The 27,920-nt window shown below is 38.9% G+C and overlaps 1 protein-coding gene across 1 annotated transcript in view; it reads right to left on the reverse strand.

Annotated features, from left to right (window-relative positions):
• Positions 1–27,920, reverse strand: part of C15H10orf67 (chromosome 15 C10orf67 homolog) — a 147,212-nt gene that overhangs the window by 103,898 nt on the left and 15,394 nt on the right. Inside the window, exons 5-6 of the mRNA XM_034644363.1 lie at positions 19,928–20,071; positions 18,306–18,380 (exon numbers count right to left, since the gene is read on the reverse strand). Of these exons, the coding sequence (XP_034500254.1) occupies positions 18,306–18,380; positions 19,928–20,071 (219 nt within the window). The remainder of the gene's footprint in view (positions 1–18,305; positions 18,381–19,927; positions 20,072–27,920) is intronic.

A 27,920-nucleotide genomic window follows, 5' to 3' on the forward strand; every position in this document is an offset into this window, starting at 1 on the left:
GACAGCCACGGGCCAGGCAAGCAACGCTGACTGCCTGACCTAGTTCTGTGCCAAGCTAAGAGCGATGGGTTTAGGAAGTTAAAAAGTGTCAGGAGTTGATGACTCACTGAAAACTAGGGTATATTTTGTATCTATGCCATGTCACAAACACACAGTTTTACCGCAAACTCAGTGGCTTCAAACACACTGGCGTTCTCTCAGTTTCTGTGGGGCAGGAGTTCAGGCATAACGTAGGTGTGTCCTCTGCAACAATCCTGGTCTCGCTGGAGGCTCCCCTGGGAAAGGACCTTGCTGTCGTGTTCGCTCAGGTTGTTGGAAGGAGTCACGTCCTCACACCTGGAGGACTGAGGGCTTCAGTTTCTCACAGACTGTCAGCCAGAGGCTGCCCTCCGTTCCAGGCTGCCTGCGGTTCATTACCTCCAAATGTTGGGGCTCCCCAACATGGCCTCTTGCTTCCTCCAAGCCAGCAAAGGAGAGAGAGAGACTCTGCAAGACGGAGCTACACTCTTACGGGATAGAATCATCCAGTCACCTTGGCTGCAATCTGTGGTTTAGAAGCAAGGCCCACATCCCGCCCATTCTCAAGGAGACGAGGAGGGTGATCACACCGGTGTGAACCCCTGGAGAATCGTGATGTCCTGCACAAGGAGTGACTGCTAGCTTCCCAGCCAGGGAGACCAGCTGGACCTTGCCACCAACACCTGAGACCAGGAGACTCAGGGAGAGGTGTGGAGTTAAGGGGGAAGATAATGTCGACGCTTTGGGTCATGGTTGGGTCTGTGGTGACTTATCTTGTAACTCTTCACGTTAGTTTTTTTCCCATTTCATCGAGGCAGTTTTCTTTCTCACCCTCTCCTCAGCATAAAGCCTCATTCAGGCCATTAGTGGTACTCCAGGGAAGGCATTCCTCCCAATCTGAGGAGATGCACTTTGCCCTCGGCAGAGGCCCATCTTCGTTTCCTAAGGCAGAGTCCAGAGAATTTAATCCCCTTCAAATACCAAAATATTGGTATTTTATTGCATAATACGGTTACTAGTACTTAAAAAAAATCTGAAATAAAAATCACTTAACCCCCGGATAGTATTTGCTGCATTAAAATTTAGGATCTGAAATTAGTGCCCTCATTCGATATGGTTCGTCTATTAGATACGGTTCGTCTATACTTCCCCCACTTTCAAAAGGCATAAGAAAATGTCAGTCAACAAAGCATGGTTTCTATTGAGAGAATAAATATTTTCCCATTTTGAAGACTTTCAAAAACAATGTTAACATTTTATCATTTTAACAAATGCATTTTTAACAGCGTTGAAATGGATTTGGGTAATTCTGCATCAAATCTTCATCTATATTTGACTAAGTAAAGAAGAGGACAAACCCGAAATGCTTTTCTTGGAACAAACACTACCACTTGCTATCCATAAAAGGTTTGCAGTCCTGCAAAATTGACAATGTGCTGTTTGCAATGATCTCTTCGCAGTCATCAAAGAAGAGATGTGATTTTGTGATGGGGAAATATTGGAAGTTAACTTACAACAATTTTCCATTCTCCCAGTTAATGACAATCAGAAAGAGATTTCTGGGAAGGTAGAAAATGTGGCAGAGAAATTGACTTTGGCTTAAATGATGAAACAATTGATGCTTTATTTTTTTTAAGATTATGTTCGTTTTTTTTTAAAGACTACATTTTTCTTCTATCGTATATAGTATAGTTTATTTTTTGAGCTACACTTATTTTATCTGCTAGTAGTTTATATTAAGGATTTTATTTATTTATTTGAGAGAGAGAAAGAGCATGAGAGAGAGAGAAAAAGAGACAGAGAGAGAAGGAGCAGGGGGAGTGGCAGAAGGAGAGGGAGAAGCAGACTCCTTGCTGAGCGGGAAGCCGGAACTGGGGCTCGATCCCAGGACACTGGGATCATGACCTGAGCCGAAGGCAGACATTCAACTGACTGAGCCACCCAGGTGCCCTTATATGAGAACTATGAGTTTAATGTTGACATTTTATGCATTTTTGTTTTTATTTGTTGTTTTCTTTATGTTCATAACATTTGTATTTGAAATGTAGCATATATTAGTTCACTGCTTAAGAAATGTCTATGAGTGGCAGGGGTGGGGGGAGTGGAGGAAGATGGTCAAAAGGCACAAACTTCCAGCTGTAAGATAAATAAGCCCTGGGGATATAATGCACAAGGTGAGGACTAGAGGTAACATCACCGTACAGTATATTTAGAAGTTACTAAGAGAATAGATCCTAAAAGTTCTCATCACAAGGGAAAAAAAAGTTTGAAACTATATGAGGAGATGTATGTTAACGAAACTTAGCATGGTAATCATTTCGCGATATATGTAGGTCACACCTTAAACTCATAGAGAGCTGTGTGCCAATTACATCTCCATATAACTGAAAAAAGATCTGTGAATTCTAAAATACTTTCAGATAAATATTAAAATAAATAACTTAATTAGATAAAACAGCATCCTTTGTATTTTATGGAAAACAAATCTGAAAAAATATGGAGCCCGAAGTCTGCTTCAGTCTCTTGCCTTCGTGGCCAGTTGCTAGACTCAGGAAGGCTAATTTTCCTTTGTGTTCCAGGGAGTTTGAATTTTCTCAGAGTCACCAGGGCAATATTTCTGGTGGTTCTGATTACATGTTTATCCCACCTGTTATGAGGGGGCTAAAAAACTACAGAACACTAAAAAAGGCAAGCAGGATGCTGAAGAGTCTAGAATTTTCTTCCTATGAGGAGTTGGGGGCTTAGCGAGAGTGGAGAGGGCATGAATACCAGTGTTTTCTCCAACTCTGTGAGAACACATAAGAGGAGTTCATTGCATTCTCCTGTCCTTCTGAATGCCCATTATAGCTGAACCAAGAAGGAAGTCATTGAAATAAAAACTTAGATATAAAAGTTTGCATTTTTCTGAATTTAACTCTAGTCATTTTTGTCTTTCTAGAGAAATAGAATAAATCATGACGCAGCACATGAACTTTGCACAGAGCCTGGGCCATAGCAGATTATTCAATACATGGAAACGGCTTTCATCATCATTAATTGTCAGCCTAGAGAAAATGAGGACATTTCCCCGAACATGTTCACCTGTGTTTCTGTAACGAATGCCCATCACCACCTTAGACAAAAGAATAACCACAGCTCCAGGCTACGTTAAGTTCCAGCAGAGCCGGTCTATACAGAACGTGGACTCTCTCTACAGCCCTGTACCTTTTTCTCAACTTAAACATCTCTCCGTACTGCTGCCTCTCTTCCAACTTATTCCAGATTTTTCTCACAGAAAAAAGAACATCCATTAAGAAGGTAAAAACTTCATTCCTTAGCCCTCTGTTGGTAAAGGAGAGTTTTGATTTGAGGAAATGAAATTCTAATGGTTATATTTCAAGCACTCTGGGGGTGCAATGTGCCTAACACTTTTGAACGATGGGAAGTATTCTTCTCCCCGACTATGTCACCCAAAGAATATCTTCTACTTGAAGAACCCTGCAAGAACACACCAACATTCATTCTGGACTTATTCATAGGGCCTGCTATGTACAGCTCCGGGCTAGTCACAAATTTCCCTGTGTATAAGAAAATCCTCAATGTGCCATGTAGATGGAGAAGAATAGAGCTTTCTAGTCTCTAAAATTCACTTTAAAAGACCTGGGAGATCATCATTTAAAAAAGCATCTGAGTCCGTGCAGTGGGGCACAGGAAGTGAGCACATTCCAAACTGGAAAGCAAAAGTAAATGATCTTCCGTGCCAAAGAGTCTGAACTGAAAATCGCCTCCACCAGGCTGTCAGCCTTCATTTGAACTTCACCTTGATGCTTCTCTGCAAAGCAGCATTTCTTAGACTGATTCACTCTTTATCTTCACAAGAGTCACAGGATTCTCCTCTTGGCCAAGGGCTACTTTCATCACACGGAGTGTGAGGCTGGTTATTGGCTTTCTTGATGCATTCATGCCAAGAGACTGTGTCCTCAACCCATTTCTCTCCTTACAGTATGCACTTAATTCTCCCCCTTGACGGGACAAAGAAAGAACTAGGCCCTCCCTACTCAGGGAAGAGGAACAGGATCTATCCCATGTGGGCCTCTGTAAAGGGACCTGATTAACCCAGGCAACGCTGTGCCAAGGTCATAGAGGAACCCAGCCCTAGGACTACGTTCACCTGTTTCATCCATTCTAGCCTGGTTTTTCTTACGTTGATCTTCTCTGGTGCCCTGATCCCCATCTGGCCTGTGTGCACCTAACTCCAACATGCAGTCTCGCTGGCTTTATTAGCCCTTTATTGACCTACTTTTCTGGTGCAATTTTAGCCTTCCTCACAAACATATATTCTATATTTAGTTGCTCACCCTATGCACTAGGACTGTAGGTAATTATATTTCTACCACCAGCCCATCTCCAAAGACTAATTACTCATAGTCTCCTTCCATCCAGCTGCTCCAAATAATTCCAAACAAAAAGTCATTATTAAACTTAATTATGAGTTACTGATGGATTCCTATCAAATTCAGTAATAACAAAAGAAGGATCACTATCTTATTATTTAATATCATTCTGTGATGCCTGTCTAGTGTAAAAGAAAGATAGATATACCTTGGAGAAATTAAGATGTGAATATTGTCATTTTCCATGAATAGATGTTTGTGCTTAGAAAATACAAATGAACCAGGGGTGCCTGGGTGGCACAGTGGTTAAGTGTCTGCCTTCGGTTCAGGGCGTGATCCCGGCATTATGGGATCGAGCCCCACATCAGGCTCCTCCGCTATGAGCCTGCTTCTTCCTCTCCCACTCCCCCTTTGTGTTCCCTCTCTCGCTGGCTGTCTCTATCTCTGTTGAATAAATAAATAAAATCTTTAAAAAAAAAAAAAGAAAGAAAATACAAATGAATCAACTAAGAACTGTTAAAATGTCTGATAAAAGTTGAACTCAAGACTTGAAACCATAAAATGTTAGAGGAAAACTTAGGCAGTAAGCTCCTTGACATTAGTCTTGGTAATGATTACACCAAAAACAAAGGCAAAGTTAAACGAGTGAGACTATACCAAACTAAAAAGCTTTTGAATAGCAAAGGAAACCATCAACGAAATGGAAAGGCAGCATACTGAATGGGAGAAAATATTTGTAAATCATAATCTGGTAAGTGGTTAATACCCAAAATACATATAGAACTCATAAAACTCAATAGCCAAAAAAAAAAATCCAATTCAAAAATGGACAGAGGATCTCAATAGACATTTTTTCCAAAGAAGACATACAAATGGCCAACAGGTGCATGAATCATCACTAATCATCAGGGAAATGTAGATCAAAACCAAAATGAGTTACCACTTCACACCTATTACAATGGCTGGTATCAAAAAGACAAGAAATAACAAGTGTTGGTGAGGATGTGGAGAAAAGGGAACGCTTGTGCTCCGTTGGTGGGAATGCAAACTCGTGCTGCCACTGTGGGAAATAGTGTGACGGTTCCTCAAAAAATTAAAAATAGAACTACAATATGATCCAGCAATTCCACTTCTGGGTATTTATTTGAAAGAAACAAAATCATTCATTCAAAAAGAAATCTGCACCCCTATATTCATTACAGCATTATTTATAATACCCAAGACATGGAAACAATTTCAGTGTCCACTGATGCATGAACAGATAAAGAAAATGTGATATATATGTATCTATATATATAAAATGAATACTATTATATAATATATAAATATATAATATCTATATTATATAAAATACTATGCATATAACAAGATGCTATTCAGACGTGAAAAAGAATAAAATCTTGCCATTTGCAAGAACGTGGATGGACTTTGAGGGCATTATGGAAAGTGGAATAAGTCAGAGAAAAACAAATACCATATGAGCTCGCTTATACGGGGAATCTTAAAGGAGCAGAAGAAGAAGGAGGAGGAGGGGGAGGAGGAGGAGAAGGAGAAGGGAAGGAGGAAGAAGAGAAAGAAGAAGTGGGGGGAGAAGGAGAAGGAGGAGGAGGAGGGGGAAGGAGAAAGGAGGGGCGCTTACCTGTCTTAATTGGTAGAGCATGTGACTCTTGATCTTGGGGTTGTGGGCTCGAGCCCCATGGTGCGTCTGGAAATTACTTAAAAATAAAATCTTTAAAAAAGAAGGGCAAAGAAAACTGAACTCATAGATACAGAGAACAGACTGATGGTTGCCAGAGGCAAGGTGTAAAGAATGGGTGAAATAGGTGAAGGGGGTTAAAAGGTACACACTTCCAGTTATAAAATAAATTAAGTCTTGAGGATGTAAGGTACAGCGTGGTGACTATGGTAAAAAAAATACTCTATCGTGTATTTGAAAGTTGCTAAGAGAAAAAGTCTTAGAAGTTCCCATCACAAGAAAAAAATTTCTAACTATGTGTGGTGATGGATGTTAACTAGACATTTCACAATATACACAAACATTGAATCATCACGTTGTGCACCTGAAACTAATATAATGCCAAGGATACTTCAAATAAAAAAAAGAGACCTGATAATCCCACATTTGGAAATCTATCAACAAAGTGGTTGGATACAGTATTTATAAAATCAATGGTCTCACATCAAAACATTTTGGTGAAGTGGAAGAAATCAATCACAGGCCAGCACAGAGTGTACTCCCATGTATGTGAAATGTTCGGAATAAGTAAATCTGTAGCAACAGAAAGTAGATTAGCAGTTGCCAGGGGTTTGAGTGGGGACTTAGAAGGGGACGGGAGGAGTAGGGAGTGACAGCTAATGGGGGTACCAGCTTTCTTTTGGAGGTGATGAAAATGTTTTAAAATTAGATTATGGTGATGGCTGCACAACTCTGTAAATACACTATAAACCAGCGAACTGTATGCTTTAAATGAGTGAATTTTATGCTGTGTCAATTATACCTCCATAAAGCTGATTGGGGCACCTGGCTGGTTCAGCAGAACAAGCTACTCTTGATCTCGGGGTCATGAGTTTGAGCCCCATGTGGGGTGTAGAGATCACTTAAATAAATCAAAAACTTAAAAAAAAACCCCAAAGGATTCCATGTATACCAAAATACTCTTGAAATATGAGAAAAAAGATTCCATATTCTAAGGACATAAAATATAATACTTAGGAATGATTTAGTTGTATGAGAAAGAAGTATAACCCGCATAAGTAAAATTCTACAACTTTATTGAGATACATAAGATATGAGTGAATCAAGAAGTATTCTTGAATAGGAAGACTGAATATTATAAACGATATAAATTTCTTTCAAAATTCATGAATAATTTTCCAAGCAGTTCAATTTTAATAAAAATACCAAGGAGGGCCTTTTTGGAGTGGCAGTAAACAAAATTATTCTAAAGAGTACCTGGAAGAATGAAAAAGCAATGGAAAAATTGCTTGTTAATTCAAAAGCTAGTGACAATCTCCTTGACTTTTCCAAGTGTTTTATAAGCTCTTAAATCCCTTGATTAAATCCCTCTGCATTTGAAATACCTAGTTTGTTTTCTTATCTGAATCTGAGCTCATACATTTCCCAAACCAAAAATAGCTAAATAAGGTGTAACTTTTAGAAAAACATTTTCTTTTGTCTGCAAATGAGGTACTAAAATATCACGCAAGAGATTGTTTCAAAAGTTAAATAGATTTAAAAACTTACTCCACAGCTAAAAGGGGACTTGCTACCTGTAACCTCAATGGCCTCCAGAGGGCAGCAGAGTCATTTATCCTTAACCAACGTTACCTCTTAACCCAAGTGTTTACTTTGGTTTTTTGGTTTTTTTTCCCAACAGTCTTCTGTTTTTTTCTTATGACTGAGCCTCAGCAAACTGGCTGGCCAGGATTAGGCCGGCTGTCTGAGGTCATGGATCAAAGCAATGACAACAGCCAAAGGGAAGATTCAAATAATCCCCTTTGTATCATTAAAGCAATTCTTTTTTTTTTTTCTTTTTTAAGATCTTATACATTTGACAGAGAGAGAGAGCGCACAAGTAGGGGGAACAGGAGAGGGAGAAGCAGACTCCCCGTTGAGCAGGGAGACCAATGATGCCGGGGATGATGCCAGGCTCGATCCCAGGACCTTGGGATCATGACCTGAGCCGAAGGCAGATGCTTAACCAACCGACCGAGCCACCCAAGTGTCCCAAAGCAATTCTTTAGTTAGATAAACTAACTACAATTAATACACTGATGCCTAAGTAGATTTAACCAGAACATGTTTATGAAAAACTGATGAATAGAAAGCATTTAATCATTTCAGGGCTTTCTACTTTTAGAAGTACAAAAAGTATATATAAAGGATGATAGTCACTTATTCTGCCACATTTTTTTAAAAGTTTATTTATTTATTTATTTTTAGTAATCTCTACGCCCAACAGGGGGCTCAAACTCATGACCCCAAGATCAAGAGTCGCACACTCTTCCAACTGAGCCAGCCCAGGCACTCTGTTCTGCCATATTTTTTGAGCATTTGATACACACTAGACATATGTCAGTGTCCCAGAAACTGTTGAAGACACAAAAGATTAGGAAGACATGTTCAAAAAAATCACAGGATTCTGACTTACTCTTCCACCAGAAACAAGAAAAATTCTGGATAAGATCAGTGAAATGCATCTATAAGCTGACAAAGAAAGGAGCACTTAGGCTAAGATGAAGTGAATGCAGAAATCCAGAGAAGTGTGCAGAACAGTGAAGCTGGCTTTCACTCCAGGGCATTGCCAACCCAGGTATATGTGAACTTTGGTTTACACCTCTTTGCAGGACACAGAGAAGAGACATCACCTCCATCCTTCTCAAAGTGGTAATTCGAATTCTAAGTAATAGGAGATGTCCTCATTCAGGTTGAGACACCCAAGGGCCACTCCTTCAGTGTAAGAACAAACTAGACCTACCTTGAAGTGTGCACCCCTCCCACCCCCACTGGAAGTGGAACTGCCTCCTGTCTGGAAACGGCTCTGAGTACAGAGAAGGGGAAAGCATCTCGTGTGAGTTTTATGAGCCCAAGATGAAAGATGACCTACACAGTTTGGGACCCAAAGTCATCCATCTGGGTGGTTTAAACTGCCTTAAGCTAAAAGTCAGATTAAAGTGGTCACAGACCCAGGAATCTCACAGAAGCAAACACAAATCTCTACAGAAACTGACTTCTGTCCTGTGCCTCAAGAAATTCCCACAGAAATATGAGTTCACAGTCAAAAATCATAAAACCTGAAAGTAAATGACATTTCACATGGGTCAGCCAGCACTTATCAGACCCTCGAAGATGAAAATGGTGAAACACAGAATATAAATCAAGTATAGTTAAATATGTTTATAGAAATAACAGGACTAAAATTATGAGCAAAGGGAAGAACGATAAAAAAAATTACCAATAACCAAGCATAGAGCATCAAATAGAATTTCTAGTCACAAAAAATATTGTAAGTAATGTTTTAAAACTCAATGAAATGGATAAAGTAGCAATAAAAAGTGGGTTTAAAAATATAGGATTAAGTTTTTTATATGAGAACGATATACATTATTAAGCCTTTAGTCCAACATATTTTTGAGTTTAAATCAAATAGACAAGGCCCTAGACAAATATCTCAAATATCTCATTTTATCTGACTCAAAAGGAATAGAAAACCAGATAGTCTTACAATCGTTAAGGACACTGAATGAGGAATCCAAAAGATGTCAATTAGTCAATCAATACCTCCAGGCCCAGCTGGCTTTTCTGGTAGTTCTAAATATTTAAGGAAGAAATATTTCCAATCTTATATAAATGCTCCTAGGGAACAAAATGAGGATAACATTCTCAACTCATTTTGGGAAGCTAACATAAGCCTTATCCCAAAACCCAACAAGAAGATGTATAAAAAAGAGAAAAGTGCAGGATTCTTCACTCATGAACGTGATTTAAAATATCCTAATCAAAATATTAGTACACTAAATTCAACAACAATTTTTTTAAAAAAGACATATCATGACCAAGTTGGACTTACACAAAGAAAGTGAAGTTGATTCAACACTTAAAAAATAATTAATTCATTTCACCGCATTAGTAGATTAAGGGGAACATCGTGAAGGGGAACACATTCATGCATCTCTTAGTAGACGCATAAAACCCACGTTTAATAAAACTGAAATGGATTCATGATTTTTCTTAATAGTCTCTTTAAAGTAGCCTGGTAATATGCCAAGTACTATGTGTAATGTTGGAACATTATATTCATTCCCTATTAGATTAGATATAAAATAAGGATGCTTATCATCACTTTTATTTAACCTTGTATTGAATGCACCACCAGTGCAGTAAGGAAAAATAAATGAATGAAAAGATGGGATAAGGATGAAAAATATAGTAACAAATATGTAATTATTCTCAATTAATATAACTTTTATGGACATCCTGAAGACTCTATAAATTATTAAAGTAAGTTTATGAATTTAATAAGATAGCTGGTTACAAAAGCAATTCTACTCCAGTATATGTCCAACAGAAATGCACACATATGTGCAATAAAAGATATGTGGGGCCCCTGGGTGGTTCAGCTGGTTGAGCATCTGACTCTTGGTTTTGGCTCATGTTACGATCTCGGGGTTGTGAGATTGGGATCCATGTCAGACTCTGAGCTCAGAGGGGAGTCTGCTTGAGATTCTCTCTCCCTCTCCCTCTCCCCCTCCCGCTGATGCCCTCTCTCTATATAAATACATACATACATACATACATACATACATAAAAGATATATATAAGAGGGACACCTGGCTGGCTCAGTCGTAGAGCACGTAACTCTTGCTCGTGGGGTTAAAAGCTTGAGCCCCACGTTGGTTGTAGAGATTATGTAAAAAAATAAAATCTTAAAAAAAAAGATATGTACAAGAGTGTTCAGACAACAGAATACTGTACAGCAATGAGAAAGAACAAACCATTGCTATGTGCAATAATATGGATATATCTTACAAATGTGAGGTCCAATGATCAAAGCCAGACATAAAGAAGCAAGTGTCGTATGGTTTTATTTACATTAAAATCCAAACAGGCAAAACAAATATCTGTGACAGAAGTCAGATCATGGTAACCTTTGGAGGGTGGGAGGTGCCATAACATCCTAATTCTTGAGCTAAACAAGGATTATTTGGGTATGTTCCTTTTTTAAAATTTTTATTATTTTTTTTATTATGACATGTTAGTCACCATACAGTACATCATTAGTTTTTGATGTACTGTTCTATGATTCATTGTTCCTTTTTTTTTCCACAAAAATTTGAATTGTACATTTATAATCTGTATACTTTTAGGTATGTAAATTACACTTCAGGTAAAAGTTTACTTTTTAAAATCCCTTCCTATAAGCTGTTCTTGTCAAAAGGTATAAAATTTGAATTTGAATCGAATCAAGATTTTAGAGCTAAATTCTAATTTATAAGAAATATGGAGGGGCGCCTGGGTGGCTCAGTCGTTAAGCGTCTGCCTTCAGCTCAGGGTGTGACCCTGGCGTTCTGGGATTGAGCCTCACATTAGGCTCTTCCGCTGGGAGCCTGATTCTTCCTCTCCCACTCCCCCTGCTTGTGTTCCTTCTCTCGCTTCCTGTCTCTCTCTCTGTCAAATAAATAAATAAAATCTTAAAAAAAAAAAAAGAAATATGGAAAACAGAGGAACAAATGAGACATCCCCTGGAGGAAGCAAACTAACAAATACAGAACGTGGGACATTTTGAAAGACAGCTGCCTTATTTGTTGCAAAAGTCAATGTCAAGGAAAAGAAAGAAAAAGAAAAAGGGCTGGGGGCAGAGGAAGGAATGTATTGCAACTGAAACTATACTTCTTTTTACTACTAAGTAACACATGGTATAAAAAATGGAACCAAGACTGTTATAAAAAGACAGAAACTTCAAATTAAAGAGTGTTTTCTTTTTCTACCTCATTCTCCAAACATTCTGCACGTTCTACAATGTTGTGTTGTTCTGCCACATTTTTTTCAATTAAAATGTGTCTTGGAAATGCCTTCATGGTAGTCCATATGAATTCACCTTAGTTAAAGTGGGCTGGGTATTTTTCTTTTTTTCTTTTGGCTGGGTATTTTTCTATCATTTGTATCATTAAGTAGTATTAGTCTATTCTTTTTTTTTAAGATTTTATTTATTTATTTATTTATTTGAGAGAGAGAGAAGGAGGGAGAGAGAGAGCTCACAAGCAGGTGGAGTGGCAGGCAGAGGAGAGGGAGAAGCAGGCTAAGCCTGAACTTGGGGCTCAATCCTAGGACCCTGGGATCGCGACCTGAGCTGAAGGCAGACAATTAACCGACTGAGCCACCCAGGCACTCCTATTCCATTATTTTCTATTAAAAACCAAATTATAATGCTGCTAGTCACTGTATATGTATTTTTATCTATTTCAGCTGGTGTAATAGATTCCCCTAGAAGTGGGATTGCTTGGTCAAAGTAAATATACATTTGAATTTTTATTAGAATTTGATAAATTTTCTTCCAAATGGGTGGTAACAAATTTATGCTTCCACAACATGTGTGCTTACCCATTAACCCACCCCTTGCCAAGAGTAGATAATATCAATCTTTAAATTTCTGCCAATCTGATAGATGAAGGCAGTGTTTTTTGCTTCATTTGCATTTGTTTGACTTTTAATAAGGTTGAACATTTTTTGTAAGTTTGTTGGGCATTTGGATATTTTCATTTTAATATCTTTTGAATATATTTTGCTTGTCTTTCTAATGGGCTATTCAGTATTCTCTCACTTTTTTTTAAAGATTTTATGTATTTAGAGAGAAAGAGCATGCATGCGTGAGCTGGGAGGAGGGGCAGAGGGAGAGAGAGGGGAAGGAATTTCAAGTGGATTCCCTGCTGAGTGCAGAGCCTGGTGCAGGACTCGATCTCACGACCCTGAGATCTCGACCTGAGTGAAATCAACAGACATTTAACTGACTGAGCCACACAGGTGTCCCTATTCATCATTACCTTAATGATTGGTAGGAGCTCTCAATATGTTAGGAATTTTAATACATTATTTGCATATTTTATTTGCACATATTTTCCCAGTTCTTCAGTTGTTTTCAAACTATGTTTACTTTCTTTTGTTGTACAGAAGCTTTTCATTTTATGCCTATTTTTACTTTCCTTTATGGTCTCAGTGGAAAGATTCACGCTCAGAAAGCCCTTCCCCATTAATTTGTTCATGTGTTTATTCTTTCAACATATGCTTATCCAGCACCTGCTACATGCCTCTAGGTATGGAGCCAAGATGGCTGCTCTCCCAAAGCAGAGAGTCTGGTGAGCTGAAACGGAACACTCGTAAGGAAATAAACATGAACAAAACCATCTCAGGCAGTGGCAACCGCTCTAAAGGCCACAGAATGGGGTGATGGAATAGGGAGAGACTGGCGTGGAAGATCTGTCCTTGAGTGCTGGAAGCCTGCGGAGGCATCACTTGGGCTGTAGTATGAAGATGGAGGCCAGAGGGTTCCAGGGATTAGCCCCAAGGCGGGCGTGCACTTGTCAGGTATGAGGGTCTGAAACCTGCAGCAGAATGAACCTGGAGAGCCAAGGGGGCAGGGGTCACCAAAGGCCTGGGAGGCATAGACCAAGCAAGGGAGCTTGGACTCCATCTTGAACTTAAGAAAGAGGACTAATGACGTAACCTGCATTTTTTCAAATATGTCTACTTTTTTACGATGAAATATACACCAAAGTAGATATATTATAATAGTCTGTTACACATTCATCTACCTGTTTTGTGCTTATGTATTTTTATGGGAATCCTAGACATCTTGTCGTTGATCCCTAACTACTTCACAGTTCATCTCTAATAACTAAGGGTTGTTATCTTTTTTTTAATAATCACAATGCCACCATCACACTAACAAAAGTAACGACGAGTTTCTTAATATCATTTAATATCTAGTCCATAACAAAATTTTCCAATTGTCTCGAAAGGTTTTTTCGCAACAGTCAGTTTTTTCAAAGCAGGATACTAACTAGCCCCACATACTGCATTTAGAGAGACGTCTCTTTGAATCCTTTTAATCCAGAGCCGAACTTCATTCCTTTTGTCCCTCCCCTCCGCTACCCAACATTCTGCCTGAAACTACACATAGTAGCTCATCTTCCTTCCTCCCCTCTTTCTCTTTCTTCCTTCTATCTTTCTCCAATAAATATGTATTAAAATCCAAGCACTGCACTGGGCACCGAGGAGACTCTGCGTGGTTTCTGTCTTCCTAGAGGGTATATCTGTGCCTCTATTTCTCCAACGCACTTTAACACTGTTACAGGACTAACCATCCTGAAGCACCTCACTTTCTTCTGCTCAGAAAATTCAAGCATTTCCCATTTTCTGTGGAACAACTGTACAGACATAGATGGGAACTGGGCACCCAGCTCCACCACCGACCAGCTCTGTGGCCTTGGGCAAGTTGCTTGAGGTCACCATGGTTCAGTTTCCTAAGTTAGCCAATGAGGATACTACTGCTTACTTCAAATGCTTACTTCATGAGGCTGAACCAGGCAAAAGATACTTGGACTTCATTTCTGGGCACTACATTTTGGACAAGCCGGATAGCACAGGCACTTCTGTAGCGGCCTAATTTACCTTGTAATTAGCAAGAGCACTGCGTAAGAATACTAGGCTGTGATATGGCTCCTGTAATTACCACCACTCTCTGTGCCACATTAGAAATTGAGGAATTGCTGTGGGGCCCCAGTTCTTGCTACTTGCTCACGTGAAGACTGAATAAAACGATACATCTAAACTCCTTCATATGGTGCCCGGCACAAAGAAAACACTCAATAAAGCATAGCTCTTTAATTATTAATAAATTAATAAAATCAATAAAACACATTAATATTATTAATTAATAAGAGCATAAGATTATTAATAAATAATAACAAAATTAATAAAACATAAAAATAAAATAAATGAAACTTTCATGAATTTTCCTAAGTTATTCGGTCTCACAGAATATTGCTGGGCAATCTATGGCTAATGCAACCCAGGAACTGAATTTTTAATTTAATTTCAACTTCAATTTTAATAGCCACCTATGGCTACTGGCTACCATGTGGGGCAATGCAACAGTCAGCAACTCTGACCAGGTCCTCTTGGCCTTTTCACACGCTACTGGAAGTAGGAAGCCAATTTGCCTAAACAGTTTTGCATACCTGACATCTCTCCTTTAGGTATCAAGACCTCTCTTTTCCATTTTGGTAAACCCTGTCCTTGATATTATCTCCTGAAATGGGTACGTCACTCTGGCTTGGCTTGCCGTGGGGGTGGGGGACATTGGTCAGGGTCAGTCTTGAGACCCTTGTAGGAACTATTTAGAAAGACATGCTCTAAGATTGCTCTCATGTGAAGAGAACCTGCCTGGAAATTAAACTGTCAGAGAAGAAGGCAGAAGCAGGGGGTGGACAGTTTCTTGATAACATTATTTGAGCACCTAGATCCAGCTTTTCCTGAAGTCATTACTATCACTACACTTTACAGTTACATGAACAGATAAATTCTTTTAAGTAGTGTCAGTGTGAATTAGATATGTATCACTTGCCCCTGAGAAAATCCTGAGACACTATGCAGTCTGCCTAGAATCCCTTTGTATTTCTTATCTACCAACTGAGCGTTTACTTTAATACCCAGCACAAATATCACCGTCTCTGTGAAGCCTCCCCAAAGCATGAAGGCAGAAATAAATGCTCCCTCTGTGGTGCTTCCATATCTCCCATTATATACTTACCTCTGCAATGAACAATGTATATTATGGCTGAGTTTATAATTCACCCTTATTCATCTTTCTTTCATCTTTTAATGTCAGTATCCACCATATCTTAGCACACAGTACTCCTTCAACATGTGTTTGGTTAAATTGAAGATGAATTTCTTCTACTTTAAGTTATTACAGCCTAATATTTTATGTCATTTGTTGCTGTCTTTACCCATTAGGAATGTTTCTTATGTTGAACCATAGGAAACTGCTGATGCTTGACATTTTGGGCTCCAAAAGTGGCAATTTCCTATGGTTCCACATAACAAATACTGACAATTATTATAGATATCTTAAGAGCACTTTACCATATCTACAGTCAGTGGACAGAAAGCTACAAGCCTAAATACTGAGAGATTAAAGGAGCAGGACAAATGATCAGTACCAAGGAGTGTCATGAATATGTGAGATGTTCATTTATTTAGTAGACACTTAGGCTGCCCTTAGCTTGTGCCAGGCACCACTATAAGTGCTTCACAGGGACCAAGTCATTCCATCCTCATGACAAGCCCATGAGGGGGACACTATTATGACCCTCATTTGACAGATGACGAAACTGAGGCAGAGAGGTTCAGTATTTTGCCTAAGGTCACATCATGATAAGGTGACAGAGCCAGGACTCTAACCCAAGTAGTCTGACTCCAGCCAGGGCCCTTGTTCTAAAGCACACGTTATGCCAGCTCTTAACCCCCGTGCTACGTGGTGCTGGCAGAACGATACAGAAGTCATCTGCCCAACAGAGGCAATTCAGAAGTTGCTTATGTTGTGAGTGCCAGGAACCCATGCCATCTATTTACTGAGCAGAATACGTCTCCCCAACCTTAGTGGCATAAAACCACAACTGTTTATCATGTTTATCATGGTCACGAGCTCCACGGGGCAGGGAATTAAGACCAGCACAAGGGGACGGCTTGTCTCTGCTCCATGATGCCTGGGACCTCAGACGGAAAGACAAAATGGCGGGGGGCTGGATAACTTGAAAGCTGAGCTCCGTTGAGCCTGTGGCCCCAGTACCCACATGTACATCCTCCAAACAGCCTGAGCTTCTCACAACATGGCAGCTGGAGTCAGAGAGGCTGAATCCAGAGAGGAAATATTCCACGAGGGTAAGGATGGAGTTGCAAGACTTCTTTTGACCTAGCTTCCGAACTACGCAGCGTCACTTTCTATACCTCGGAGCAAGGCGCTGAGGCCAGCCCAGATTCAAGGAGGGCAAATTAGGCTCCACCTCTGTGTGAGAGAAGAGCAAGGTCACACCGCACGTGAGAAAGATCGTGTCACAGCCACTTTTGGAAACACAATTGGCTCAGAGTCACAGAGACTGTTATCAGAGCAGTAGGTCCTGGAATATTTTCAGCTGGAAATGACTGAACTGGCAACTACCAGTGGCTTACACACTAAGAAGGGCAAGTGGAGAGGTATTTAGTCGCTCAGCGATGCTCATCAAGGACCCCAGCGCTCTCTCTTTCCACTCTGCTACCTTTAGCACGTCCAAAGTGCCTCAGTCCTTCGTGGTAGGTTGGCTGCAGCAATTCCAAGCATCAGACGGAGACAACAATGTCAAACAAAGAAAAAAGAAGGGTATTTCTTCCCACAAGGCTCTTTAAATGACAAAAAATAACCTCCTCCCCAAACCTCAGCCAACTTAGCTTCAGGTCACATTGGTCAGGCACCTGACCTTGCCTATGTTCAAGCCATATCCGAAAAGGAAGCAGGGAAAGAAAGGATCTAACGTTGTGGCTTCATAGCAGGAAGCGCTTCTGCTAATAAAAAAAGGAGGAGGGACAATCACTGTTGAGTCACCAGTATCTGCCACAAACACAGGCAACTAGCCATTCATTTAGCAGCTGTTAGCTGATTGCTAACTATGCATCAGGCTCAGCGGTAAGAGGCAGGCAGAGCGGTGAATAAGACAGACAACATCCCTGCCCTCGTAAGGCTTACAGTCTGGCATGGAACAGAACACGTCACAGGCAATGACATAATTAAATACAAATGTGATAAATACTATGAAAAGATGTATGCAATCAATGTGCGATTTGCCATAAAAAAATATTTCTTCCCAGAGGTTTATTGAAATGAAAGAGACAAGATTACAGTTGTAAAATCTAAAAGAAGCGCAAGGTCCTTACTCAGCCTAGAAGGTAATCACTGAAAACGATGGCTGTTCCCATTGTGTAGGAGAGTGAAGCACCATGTCTGGCAGATAGACGTGTCCTCTTCAGTAGAAAAGTTACTCCACCAAGTGTCAGAGACCATTCATTGGGATTTACAGCAATCCCCATGAACTCTCTCAGACTATCTAACCTTCTATCCAACTGCATGCTCACCAGACGACTTTGGATTACTTTCTTACATACCCAGACACCAGACTGGAATTTTCCAGTCTCTGCAAAGTTATATCCGTCACCATAAAGTGTTATTTGGTCAATTTAGGCCTGATTGCTTTTCAGTGACCTGAAAACTGAGCACACAGACCTTCAAAGCCAAAACACAGACTGGGAACCCCCATTGAGCCCCACTCTGTGCATTCGCAGGATGGGAAGCTGGCCTTGCCATGACAGCACTAAAAACCCACCTTGTACATTCCTTTGACAGCAGCTATGGCATCAGCCAACTGCTGATTGTAGCATTTTCTTATGATCTCCTCATTCTGCAAACCAAAAATAAGTACAGTGAGCCCCATACTGGATTTCCAAATAGGACTCTCACACCCTACTAAGGGACTCAGTATAAAACCGTCATTCAGATCATCACAAATCTTATGAAAACTCCAATTTGTAATCATTTCTCCCACACTACAGCTATTACCCTGCATTCCATTTTTTTAAAAGATTTATTTATTTATTTTTGAGAGAGAGAGAGAGAGAGCATGCACATGGGAGAGTGCACACATGTGAGCAGGGGGAGGGGAAAAAGGAGAGGGAGAGAGAGAGAGAGAGAGACTCTCAAGCAGACTCCACACTGAGCACAGAGCCCAGTGTAGGACTTGATCTCCTGACCCTGAGATCATGACCTGAGTCAAAATCAAGAGCCAGCCACCCAACTGACTGAGCCACTGAGGCACTGCACACCGCATTCAATTTTTACTTATATTTAACCATAAGCAATAGAAAGCTCAAATGGATAAAATATATACAGATAATTTGAACATTTTATTTCACTTTACATATTTAAGTCTTTTTACTGTCTTCCTAGAACTGCTTTTAAAAATACTAAAACCTATTTGTAATTCATATCCTCTCCTGGTCCTTGAACTTTTTGAATGGGATATGTTCATAAAAAGAAATCTAGGGCCGCTAATCCATAAACCAGAGTCATTTTCTGATTAATCAAATCAGTTGACCATTGTTTTGGATGACAATGAAAGAAAATACATTAAAAAACCCCCAAACTTTGATTCTGATTTCATTTCAGATTCCAGCATGGAGTGCAAACAACGATTAGGCTTTAGAGTCAGACAGAATTGGATTTCAATATCATTGTGCCTCTTTCAATCTGTCTGACCTGAAACCTTGGCATCTCAGCTTCCTTATCTGTAGATCAGGGATAATCGGGTTTCATTTAAGCATTATTGAGGGACTTATGGAGGAAACACATTTTAAAGGCTTAGTGTGGTTCTCAGAATGGGGGTGTCAATAGAAGATGAGAGGTTTGTGTGTGTGTGTGTGTGTGTGTGTGTGTGTGTTTTATAACTGAGGAAGAGCAGTACCTATTCTTAATGACAGATAAATATGGTAACCTGACCAAAGATTTAAGGAGATTCCTTGAACCAGCAGAGTTTTCAAGCCTTCGGCTCCTACAGAGATAACAAGCACCACTAATCCCCTACAAAAGTGTGCTTAAGAGCCAGATCTCAAGCATCAAACTGTCTGGCCAGGAAAATAAACTCTGCTGTTTAACTGGTGGCCTTGAATAAGTTAATCAAACTTCCTGGGCCTCAATTTCCTCATCTGTACAAGAGGGATAATAATTGCACCTACTTCAAGAGGCTAGCATGAGGATTCGATTAATCTGCATACAGAATACTTACAAAGTCCCTGCCACAAAGAAAAGCTATTATATGGATTAGCTATTATGAGATGAAACATATGCAAATTACATTGCCCTCACTAGTTGCTACATTCAAAATTGTAGTACATACCTATCTAAGCACAAGATCAATCCGCACATAAACAAAGGAAATGAGAGAACTTGTACCTTTTGATAATGTTTTTCAATTGTTAGGATCCTGTCATGTAGAGTAGTGAAGAGACTGAAAGACTCTTCTTTAAGACGGTCCTCAAATTTCAACTGAAGCAATTGTTTGAGGAACCCAAAATCCACTTGAAGAGATCTAATAATCTGAAAGTGGAAAAAACATACATTATTGAAGAAAGAAGGGCACTCTGTGTGAAGGTTCTAGTACATTGTCTGGTTCTGGGTATAGAGGAGCAAATTTTGTTACCAAAAGAGATATGCCTCTTTGGCATATTAGTTATTTTAGACTGATTATTTTTAAGAAACTGCAAACACAGGAGAAGCTCCAAATCTGAGTAGAAGTTACCCTTTCATAAGAGACATTTACATTTAGAAGGGAAATCTCCACTGGTAAAGGAGCATCCCTAGGTATACCAGCAAGAGGGGGATGACTTAAAATCTCTAGAAACTCTTATCCTGATTTAAATCTGCATAACCATCATATCCTTGTTTATTGTGTTTTTCCTCATAACTTCCCATAACTGCTCCCCACCTCCCCCCAGCACCTCCTTTTGTCTTTAGTTGAAAGTGGTATTTAAGGACATTTCAGAGAGTTACTCAGTTTTCCTGGGCCTCTTGCATGTATTCAGGAGGTGTACATGTTACTAAATTGTTTTTCTCCTGTTAATCTGTCTCCTGTCAATTTGATTCTTAGACCAGCTAGAAGAATATTGAAAGGTAAAGAAAAATTTTTCTTCCCCAACATGGGCATATGACCTGGAATGTAGTCAGAGGCCTATCCTGCCTTTTAAGAATACCTCTGGAATATGGTGTACATTGGAGAACTCCAGTTAATCTGCTAAATTAATATATGCTGATGGAGTAAGGGAGAGAAGATTCCTGGTGGTTTCTTCCCATCCAGAATAAAATACCTGGGTTAACAACAACCCTTTATCATACTTCAAAAGGTATAGTTCAAGATGTAGATGTTAAATCAGAAAAGATAGGCAAAAATCAACATTTGTTGTGAATTTACTAGCCAAGCACTTAAAAATATAACCAGCATGTTGACTAAGAATCACATCTGATCATCAAAACATACAATGTTTTTTTGTCTCCCACCATCTATTTAAAATATATTCACTAGGCAATCTTTCCCTGCCCTGAATGGAAACTTTAGTCAATTCCATGACTTTTCTCCTCATTCTTGGGAACAGATAATCCTACTGTCATTCAAAACACAGCTGCAAAGTGGCATTTAGAATATTATTACCATGAGTTAAACACATTCAAAGTAGGACTGGATGATCATCACTACTCCTTCCTCAGCCCCTATGAATATAGAGTTCTTATTTTTTCTTCTTCCTACTGTTGGGAGTACTCTGTCCTTTTAGATCTTTCTACTGGGTAGGGCCCAGAATGACCCCATGATGATGCACTTTCTCTCTCTCTCTCTGTCTCTTTCATAGGCCACATATGGTCCATGGGGGAACAATCACACATCCCTGACCCCAACAACTCTGGAAGTATAGAATGATCCCAACTTAGCCATTCTACCTTCTTAGCTTCCTTAAGTATGGATAGCACCAGTCTTCTGTGTCTTCCAAAAGCAGCAAACATATTTCAGTTTCCATACAAGCCTGCCTTACTAGCTTTGAGTTGAGGAAGATTGGTTCTGGTACCTCTTCCCCATTAAAGATCATAGCAACAGCGCTTTCTTGATCACTTCAGTAATTTTTCCTCTTCACCTCCTGACTCCTTTATTTTTATTATCCTTGATCTATTTCAAAAACTGCTCTGATATGCAACATTCCTTTTGCAAATCCTGCACATGGGATCTAATTCAAATTCACTTTGAAATTTGATATCTGGTGTACTAGCATCCTGGAAAGAACCCCATTTTAGTATCCTGAAACTATAGAGATTTTATTTTGCAGATGAGGATAATAAGACTTCAAGTAGTTAAGTGACTATCTAATACAACATTACATGACTGGATTGGAAGGCCCAGATTTGAACAGTTATGACTGACTCATACCCCTATTACTTATACTATGTTGTCAACTCATGAAGGGTACTATGTTGAGAAATCATTTTAAAAGATATTTGAAAGTGAGCGAAGTCTTAAGGAATTCCTTAAATTCCAGGAACAGGCAGAGATGACTTTGCCTTTAGAAGACCCAGTCCTGTATGGACTGCATGTTCTGAGGAAGGGAGGCACAGAAATCCCACATGGTCAAACAAATGTCACTGCATCTAAGACTCACACAGATCACTATAAACTCTAGATAGAATATGAACAAAACACAATCATTATTCTGGAGAATAAACAGAAGCAGGAGAATCCTGGAAGGGATTCAAAAGTTGGAGGAAGGAACTGATGCAGGGCAAGATGTCTGCTGGGGCAGCTGTGTTCAGTGACCTCACAAGACAGCCAAACCTCAAATAGAAATCATTGGCCTTTATGGTCTGAATAATAAAAGGACAGAGCAATCACAGATACTGGATGTGATCATGTGGGGTTCCTAAAAGGAAAAGAACCAAAGAGAAGGAATGCAAAATCCGTATGTAAACTCAGAACAAACCTCTGGGTGAGCCCTAAAACACACATACATGGAACAGACTGCAAGCAGCCCAAAGAGATTTGAGCTGTCAACCCTAAGACATTTGCAGCTGGAATTCAAACAAGATTATTATGTGCTAAAACAAAGATATCAACAGTCTTTGGGGAAAATATATACATAACTATAAGAAGCCAGAACATAACATTCACAATACCCAAGATATAATTCAAAATACCTGATGCTATAAAAAACTATGTATTTTCCTACATACAGGAAAATGTGATTCAGTCCCAAGAAAAAAGGTCATTGAGACCAAGACCAATATCACCCAAATGTTGGAATTATTAGGCAAAGATTTTAAGGCAGCTATTATAACTATGCACGATGAAATAAAGAAAATATATGCTTATAACAAATGAGAAAAATAGGCAGTATCAGCAGAGAAATAAGAAACTATGATAAACAGGGGGCGCCTGGGTGGCACAGCGGTTGAGCATCTGCCTTCGGCTCAGGGCGTGATCCCGGCGTTATGGGATTGAGCCCCACATCAGGCTCCTCTGCTGGAAGCCTGCTTCTTCCTCTCCCACTCCCCCTGCTTGTGTTCCTTCTCTCGCTGGCTGTCTCTATCTCTGTCGAATAAAAAAATAAAATCTTTAAAAAAAAAAAGAAACTATGATAAAGAAAACAAACAAATTCAAGAGTTGAAAACTAAAAGGTCTGAAATTAAAAATTCACTGGAAGAGTTTAATAGAAGAATAAAGATGACAGAGAGGGAAAGTATGTGAACTTGAAGATAAATCAGTAGAACAAAAGAGAGGAAATAATTTCTAAAAATTTAAAAAGTGAACAGAAATTGGGGACATATAAGTCCTTAATCAGAGGGCTAACATGCAAATAACTGGAGTTGCAGAAGGAGAGGATACAAAGAGTGGGGTAGAAAAAAAAATATTTGAAGATATAGTGGCCAAAAACCTCCCAAATGTGGTAAAAGACAAAGATTCAAGATGCTGAACAAACATCATGCAGGACAAATACAGATGAACCACATCCTGGTGCATAATAATTCAACTGTTGAAAACCAAAGATAAAAAGAAAAAATTTTTTTTTCTTTTCTTAAGTAAGGTCTACACCCAAATTGGGGCTTGAACTCATGACCTCAAGACCAAGAGTGGCATGCTTTACTGACTGAGCCAGCCATTCCCAAAAAGAAAATCTTGAAAGCAGTCAGAAAAAACAAAAAACAAAACAAGTATATACAAGGGAATAACTTTTGGAATGATTGACGTTTTCTGATTAGAAACTAAGGAAATCAGAAGAGCAATGCTACAATGAAAAGAAAAAAAATACTTATCAGTCTAGAATTCTATAATCAATGCAACATTTTAAATAAAGAAGACTATGAGAATTCATTGTCTAAACTGAGAACTGCTAAAGAAATTTCTTCAGACTAAAAAGAAATATTACAGGCTGAAAACTTAGATGTTCAGGAAAGAATAAAGAGCATTGGAAATAGTACATATCCAAGTAAATACAACAGACTGGTTTTTCCTCTTATTTGTGTAAGATACATAAGAATATTTAAAGCAAACAACAGGGGGCGCCTGGGTGGCACAGCGGTTAACCGTCTGCCTTCAGCTCAGGGCGTGATCCCGGCGTTGTGGGATCGAGCCCCGCATCAGGCTCCTCTGCCTGTGAGCCTGCTTCTTCCTCTCCCACTCCCCCTGCTTGTGTTCCCTCTCTCGCTGGCTGTCTCTCTCTCTGTCAAATAAATAAATAAAATCTTAAAAAAAAAAAATAAAAAAAAAATAAAGCAAACAACATAAGCTGAGTGTATAATGTATGTCGATGTAATACACATGGTAACCCTGGCATAAAGGATGGGGGGGCAGTAACTGGATCTATACAATTGCAAGGGTATTACATGTTTTGTGAGGTCGTACGATATTAACACTAAGCAGACCATGCTCTTTGCTGAAAGAAGAATCGAGGGATCTTTAGGAAGAATGAAAATTAAACTCAAAAATAAGTAAGAGATATAGGAAGTAATGGTAAGAAAGATTAGCAAATGTGAGCAAATCGAAACAAATATTAACTGTATAAAATAATAATATGAATAAGTAACTACAAAAATATTTGGAAAAGAGGTAGACCTGACATACTTGAGAATAATAATATGTAAGATGGGGGTGATTATAGGTGAAGGTAGTATGTTTCTTACATTATTTGATAGAAATTAGAAATTCTGGCTACGTGCAGACACTGTAAAACCAAGTGCACGCGTTCAAACTGTAGGCAGTCATTAAAAGAATAAAGATAACATGATTAACTTACTTTCCAGCAGAGGAGAGAATAGGAACTAAAGAAAGTTTATCAATCCAATGAAAAGTAGGGAGGGAGAAAAAAAGAAGTGTAAAAGAAGAAGAAGGTAAAGAGAAATTACAAAATAAGTTGGCAGAAAAATAACAATACATTAGTAATCACTACTAATATTAAGACAATAAATTAGCTGTTGAAAAAGACTATTAAATTGGATTTTTTTTAAACCTGCTATCTATAATCTGTAAAAGATATACCTAACATGAAACACAGAAATGAGGTTAGTGAAGAATGAGAAAGATGTACCAGGCAAACACTACACCAAAGAATATTGATATAGGGATATTAGTATTGAACAGATGGCAAAAAATATATCTATGTTCACATACCATATATACACACATACACAAACATATATATACACTCTCAACTATTAATAAGTGCAGATTATTTTTAGTTTCCCATATCCAGGGCACAATGACAAAGACTGACCTCATACGAAGCCTCAATACACATTACAAACACCAAATAACTTGTCTCACAAAGAATTTTCACTGATAACAAAGGACTGAAGTTAAAAATCAATGACATACCAGTAACTAAAAAGCATACTTGGAAAATGTTAGAGTATTTCAATCTAATACTAATAAATATTAAAAGCAATAACTAATAAAAATAATTAGTATTATAAATACTAATAAAATGCTACATTTCAAAATTTGTGGGGTGAAGGTAAAGAAGTAATTTGAGGGAAATATAAAACTGTAGATGCTTATAAAAGAAAAGAGGGGGTCACAAAAATAATGATCTGTAGGCACTGGTAGCTGACAACCCACGATCCATTACATGGGTTCTTCCCTACTGAGAGGACCGGGACTTTGTCCAGACAGAAAAATGTCCAGCTAAAATGCTCGCTTCCCTAGAACTCTTTCCAGTTAAGGTGGTCATGTGATCCAGTTATGGCCAATGATAAATAAGCTGGGTTTTTCTATGGAAAGTTCCTGCTTTCCTAACATGGCCACCACCACCCCTCTTCTCTTATCGTGTCTCTGTCCTGTATGAAATGCATACGGAGGCTGGAAGCACAGCAGCCATCTTGCTACTGCGAGGTCAGAAATATGAAAGCAAAAGCCACCCACCAATAATGGAGATTTAAAAAGATAAAACAAGTCTGGTACATAGTTGACAACAGAGAACTACTGCCCCAACTACAGATGTCTAATTCCAAGTGACTTCTTATTTGATTAAGCCAATATAGTTGCATTTTCTAAAAATAGAGTTGTATGACATCCTAATTGATACTGAGATCCAACTCAAGGAATTAGAAAAAGAAAAATAAAGTGAACCCAAAATAGTAGAATAAATTAAATAATAAAGATAAATTTATGAGCTAGGGGCACCTGGGTGGCTCAGTCGGTGAAGCATCTGCCTTCAGCTCAGGTCATGATCCTAGAGCCCTGGGATCCAGCCCCACCCGGGCTCTCTGCTCCACGGGGAGCCTGCTTCTCCTTCTCCCACTCCCCCTGCCTGTGTTTCCTTTCTCACTGTCTCTCTCTCTCTGTCAAATAAATAAATAAAATCTTTAAAAAAATTTATGAACTAGAAATAAAGATACGATAGAGAGGATAAATAAATCTAAAAGTTGGGTCTCTGAAAAAAATCAATGAGATAAGTAAAACTGCCCAATTCATCTAGGAAAAATTAGAAGAGGTATGAACACAATATTAGCTTTTATTTTTTTATATTAAATTTTTAAAAAATATATAACTACAGACACAAGAAAGATTTAAAAATAATAAGACAGTCAATGTTATGCCAATAATTTGAAAACTTGGCAAAATAAATATTTTTACAGAAAAACATAATGTCAAAACTGACCCAAGAAGATTTAAGAAAACCTTCTATATCCATAACAAAATAAAAATAGCAATAAAGATAAGCACATACAGTTTTTCAAGCAAGTTCTAACAAATACTGAAGAGATAGATAATTCCAACCTCATGCCAACTATTCCAGAGAATAGACTAAGGAACATCTCCCAACTCATTTTATGAAATACTATAACCTTGGTACCAAGGTTGAACAACAGTAGTATAAGAAGAAAAGAAAATTATAGGAAGGTCTCTTATGAACATAAATAGAAAACAACCATTAGGAGAATTGTACAAATGATGCGGAAAGCAAAAAGGAATATTATAGTCCAGTTGGGTTCATTCCAGGTTTACTATTCAAAAGTCAAATTTCACATTATCACATGAAGGAGAAAAACCATGTGATCCATGAAAAGCATTCAAATGCAGTCATTCATGTTTTTTTTCAGACGCCTTTCATTAAGCAAAAATAGAGGAAATACCCTTAATCTGATTTAAGCATATTGTATCAGGATTTGGTTCAGCTAGATTTTATTTTATCTCATTTTTTAAAAAGATTTTATTAATCCATTTGCCAGAGAGAAAGAGAGTACAAGGGAGAGAGAGAGGGAAAAGTAGAATCCTGCTGAGCAGAGAGCCAAATGTAGGGCTCCATCCCAGGACCCCAAGATCAGGACCTGAGCCAAAGGCAGACGCTTCATCGACTGAGCCACCCAGGTGACCCAAGATTTAAAAATCCAAATAACAGAAGCACAAAAGAGAAATAAGTTTATTTCTCTTTCACTAGAAATTGATGTAGGCAGTCGGGGCTGAAAATGACCTAAGATCCTTCTACCTTATCGTTCTGCTGTGTATTCTGCCTCAAAATCATGGCGCAAATGGTAGCATCGGGGTTCTAGGCACAGAAATAAGGAAAGGAAGGGAGGGAAGGGGGGCAGTGAGGAAAGAAGGAAGGGAGGAAGGGAGAAGAGGAGGAGGAAGAGTGAAATAGCAGAAGGTAAGTGCACGTGAGCCATTTCTTAAAGAACGTTCCCCAAAGCTGCCACATAATATTTCCATCTAATTCTACTGACCAGAACTTAGTCATTTGGACATGCCCTATTGCAAGGAAATAAAGTTAGAAAACGTTTCTGAAGGTATTATTAGAAAAGGCAACAAACTGGCAAGTATGTAAGAAAAGAGACACCTCCAAAAGTTACTACTGGGGGGTGTAAATTGGTACAATCTCGGTGCAGAGCCATTTGGCAATATCCTTCAAAATGA

The sequence above is a fragment of the Ailuropoda melanoleuca genome, chromosome 15 (genome assembly GCF_002007445.2).
Source record: "Ailuropoda melanoleuca isolate Jingjing chromosome 15, ASM200744v2, whole genome shotgun sequence".
Lineage (NCBI taxonomy): Eukaryota > Metazoa > Chordata > Mammalia > Carnivora > Ursidae > Ailuropoda > Ailuropoda melanoleuca.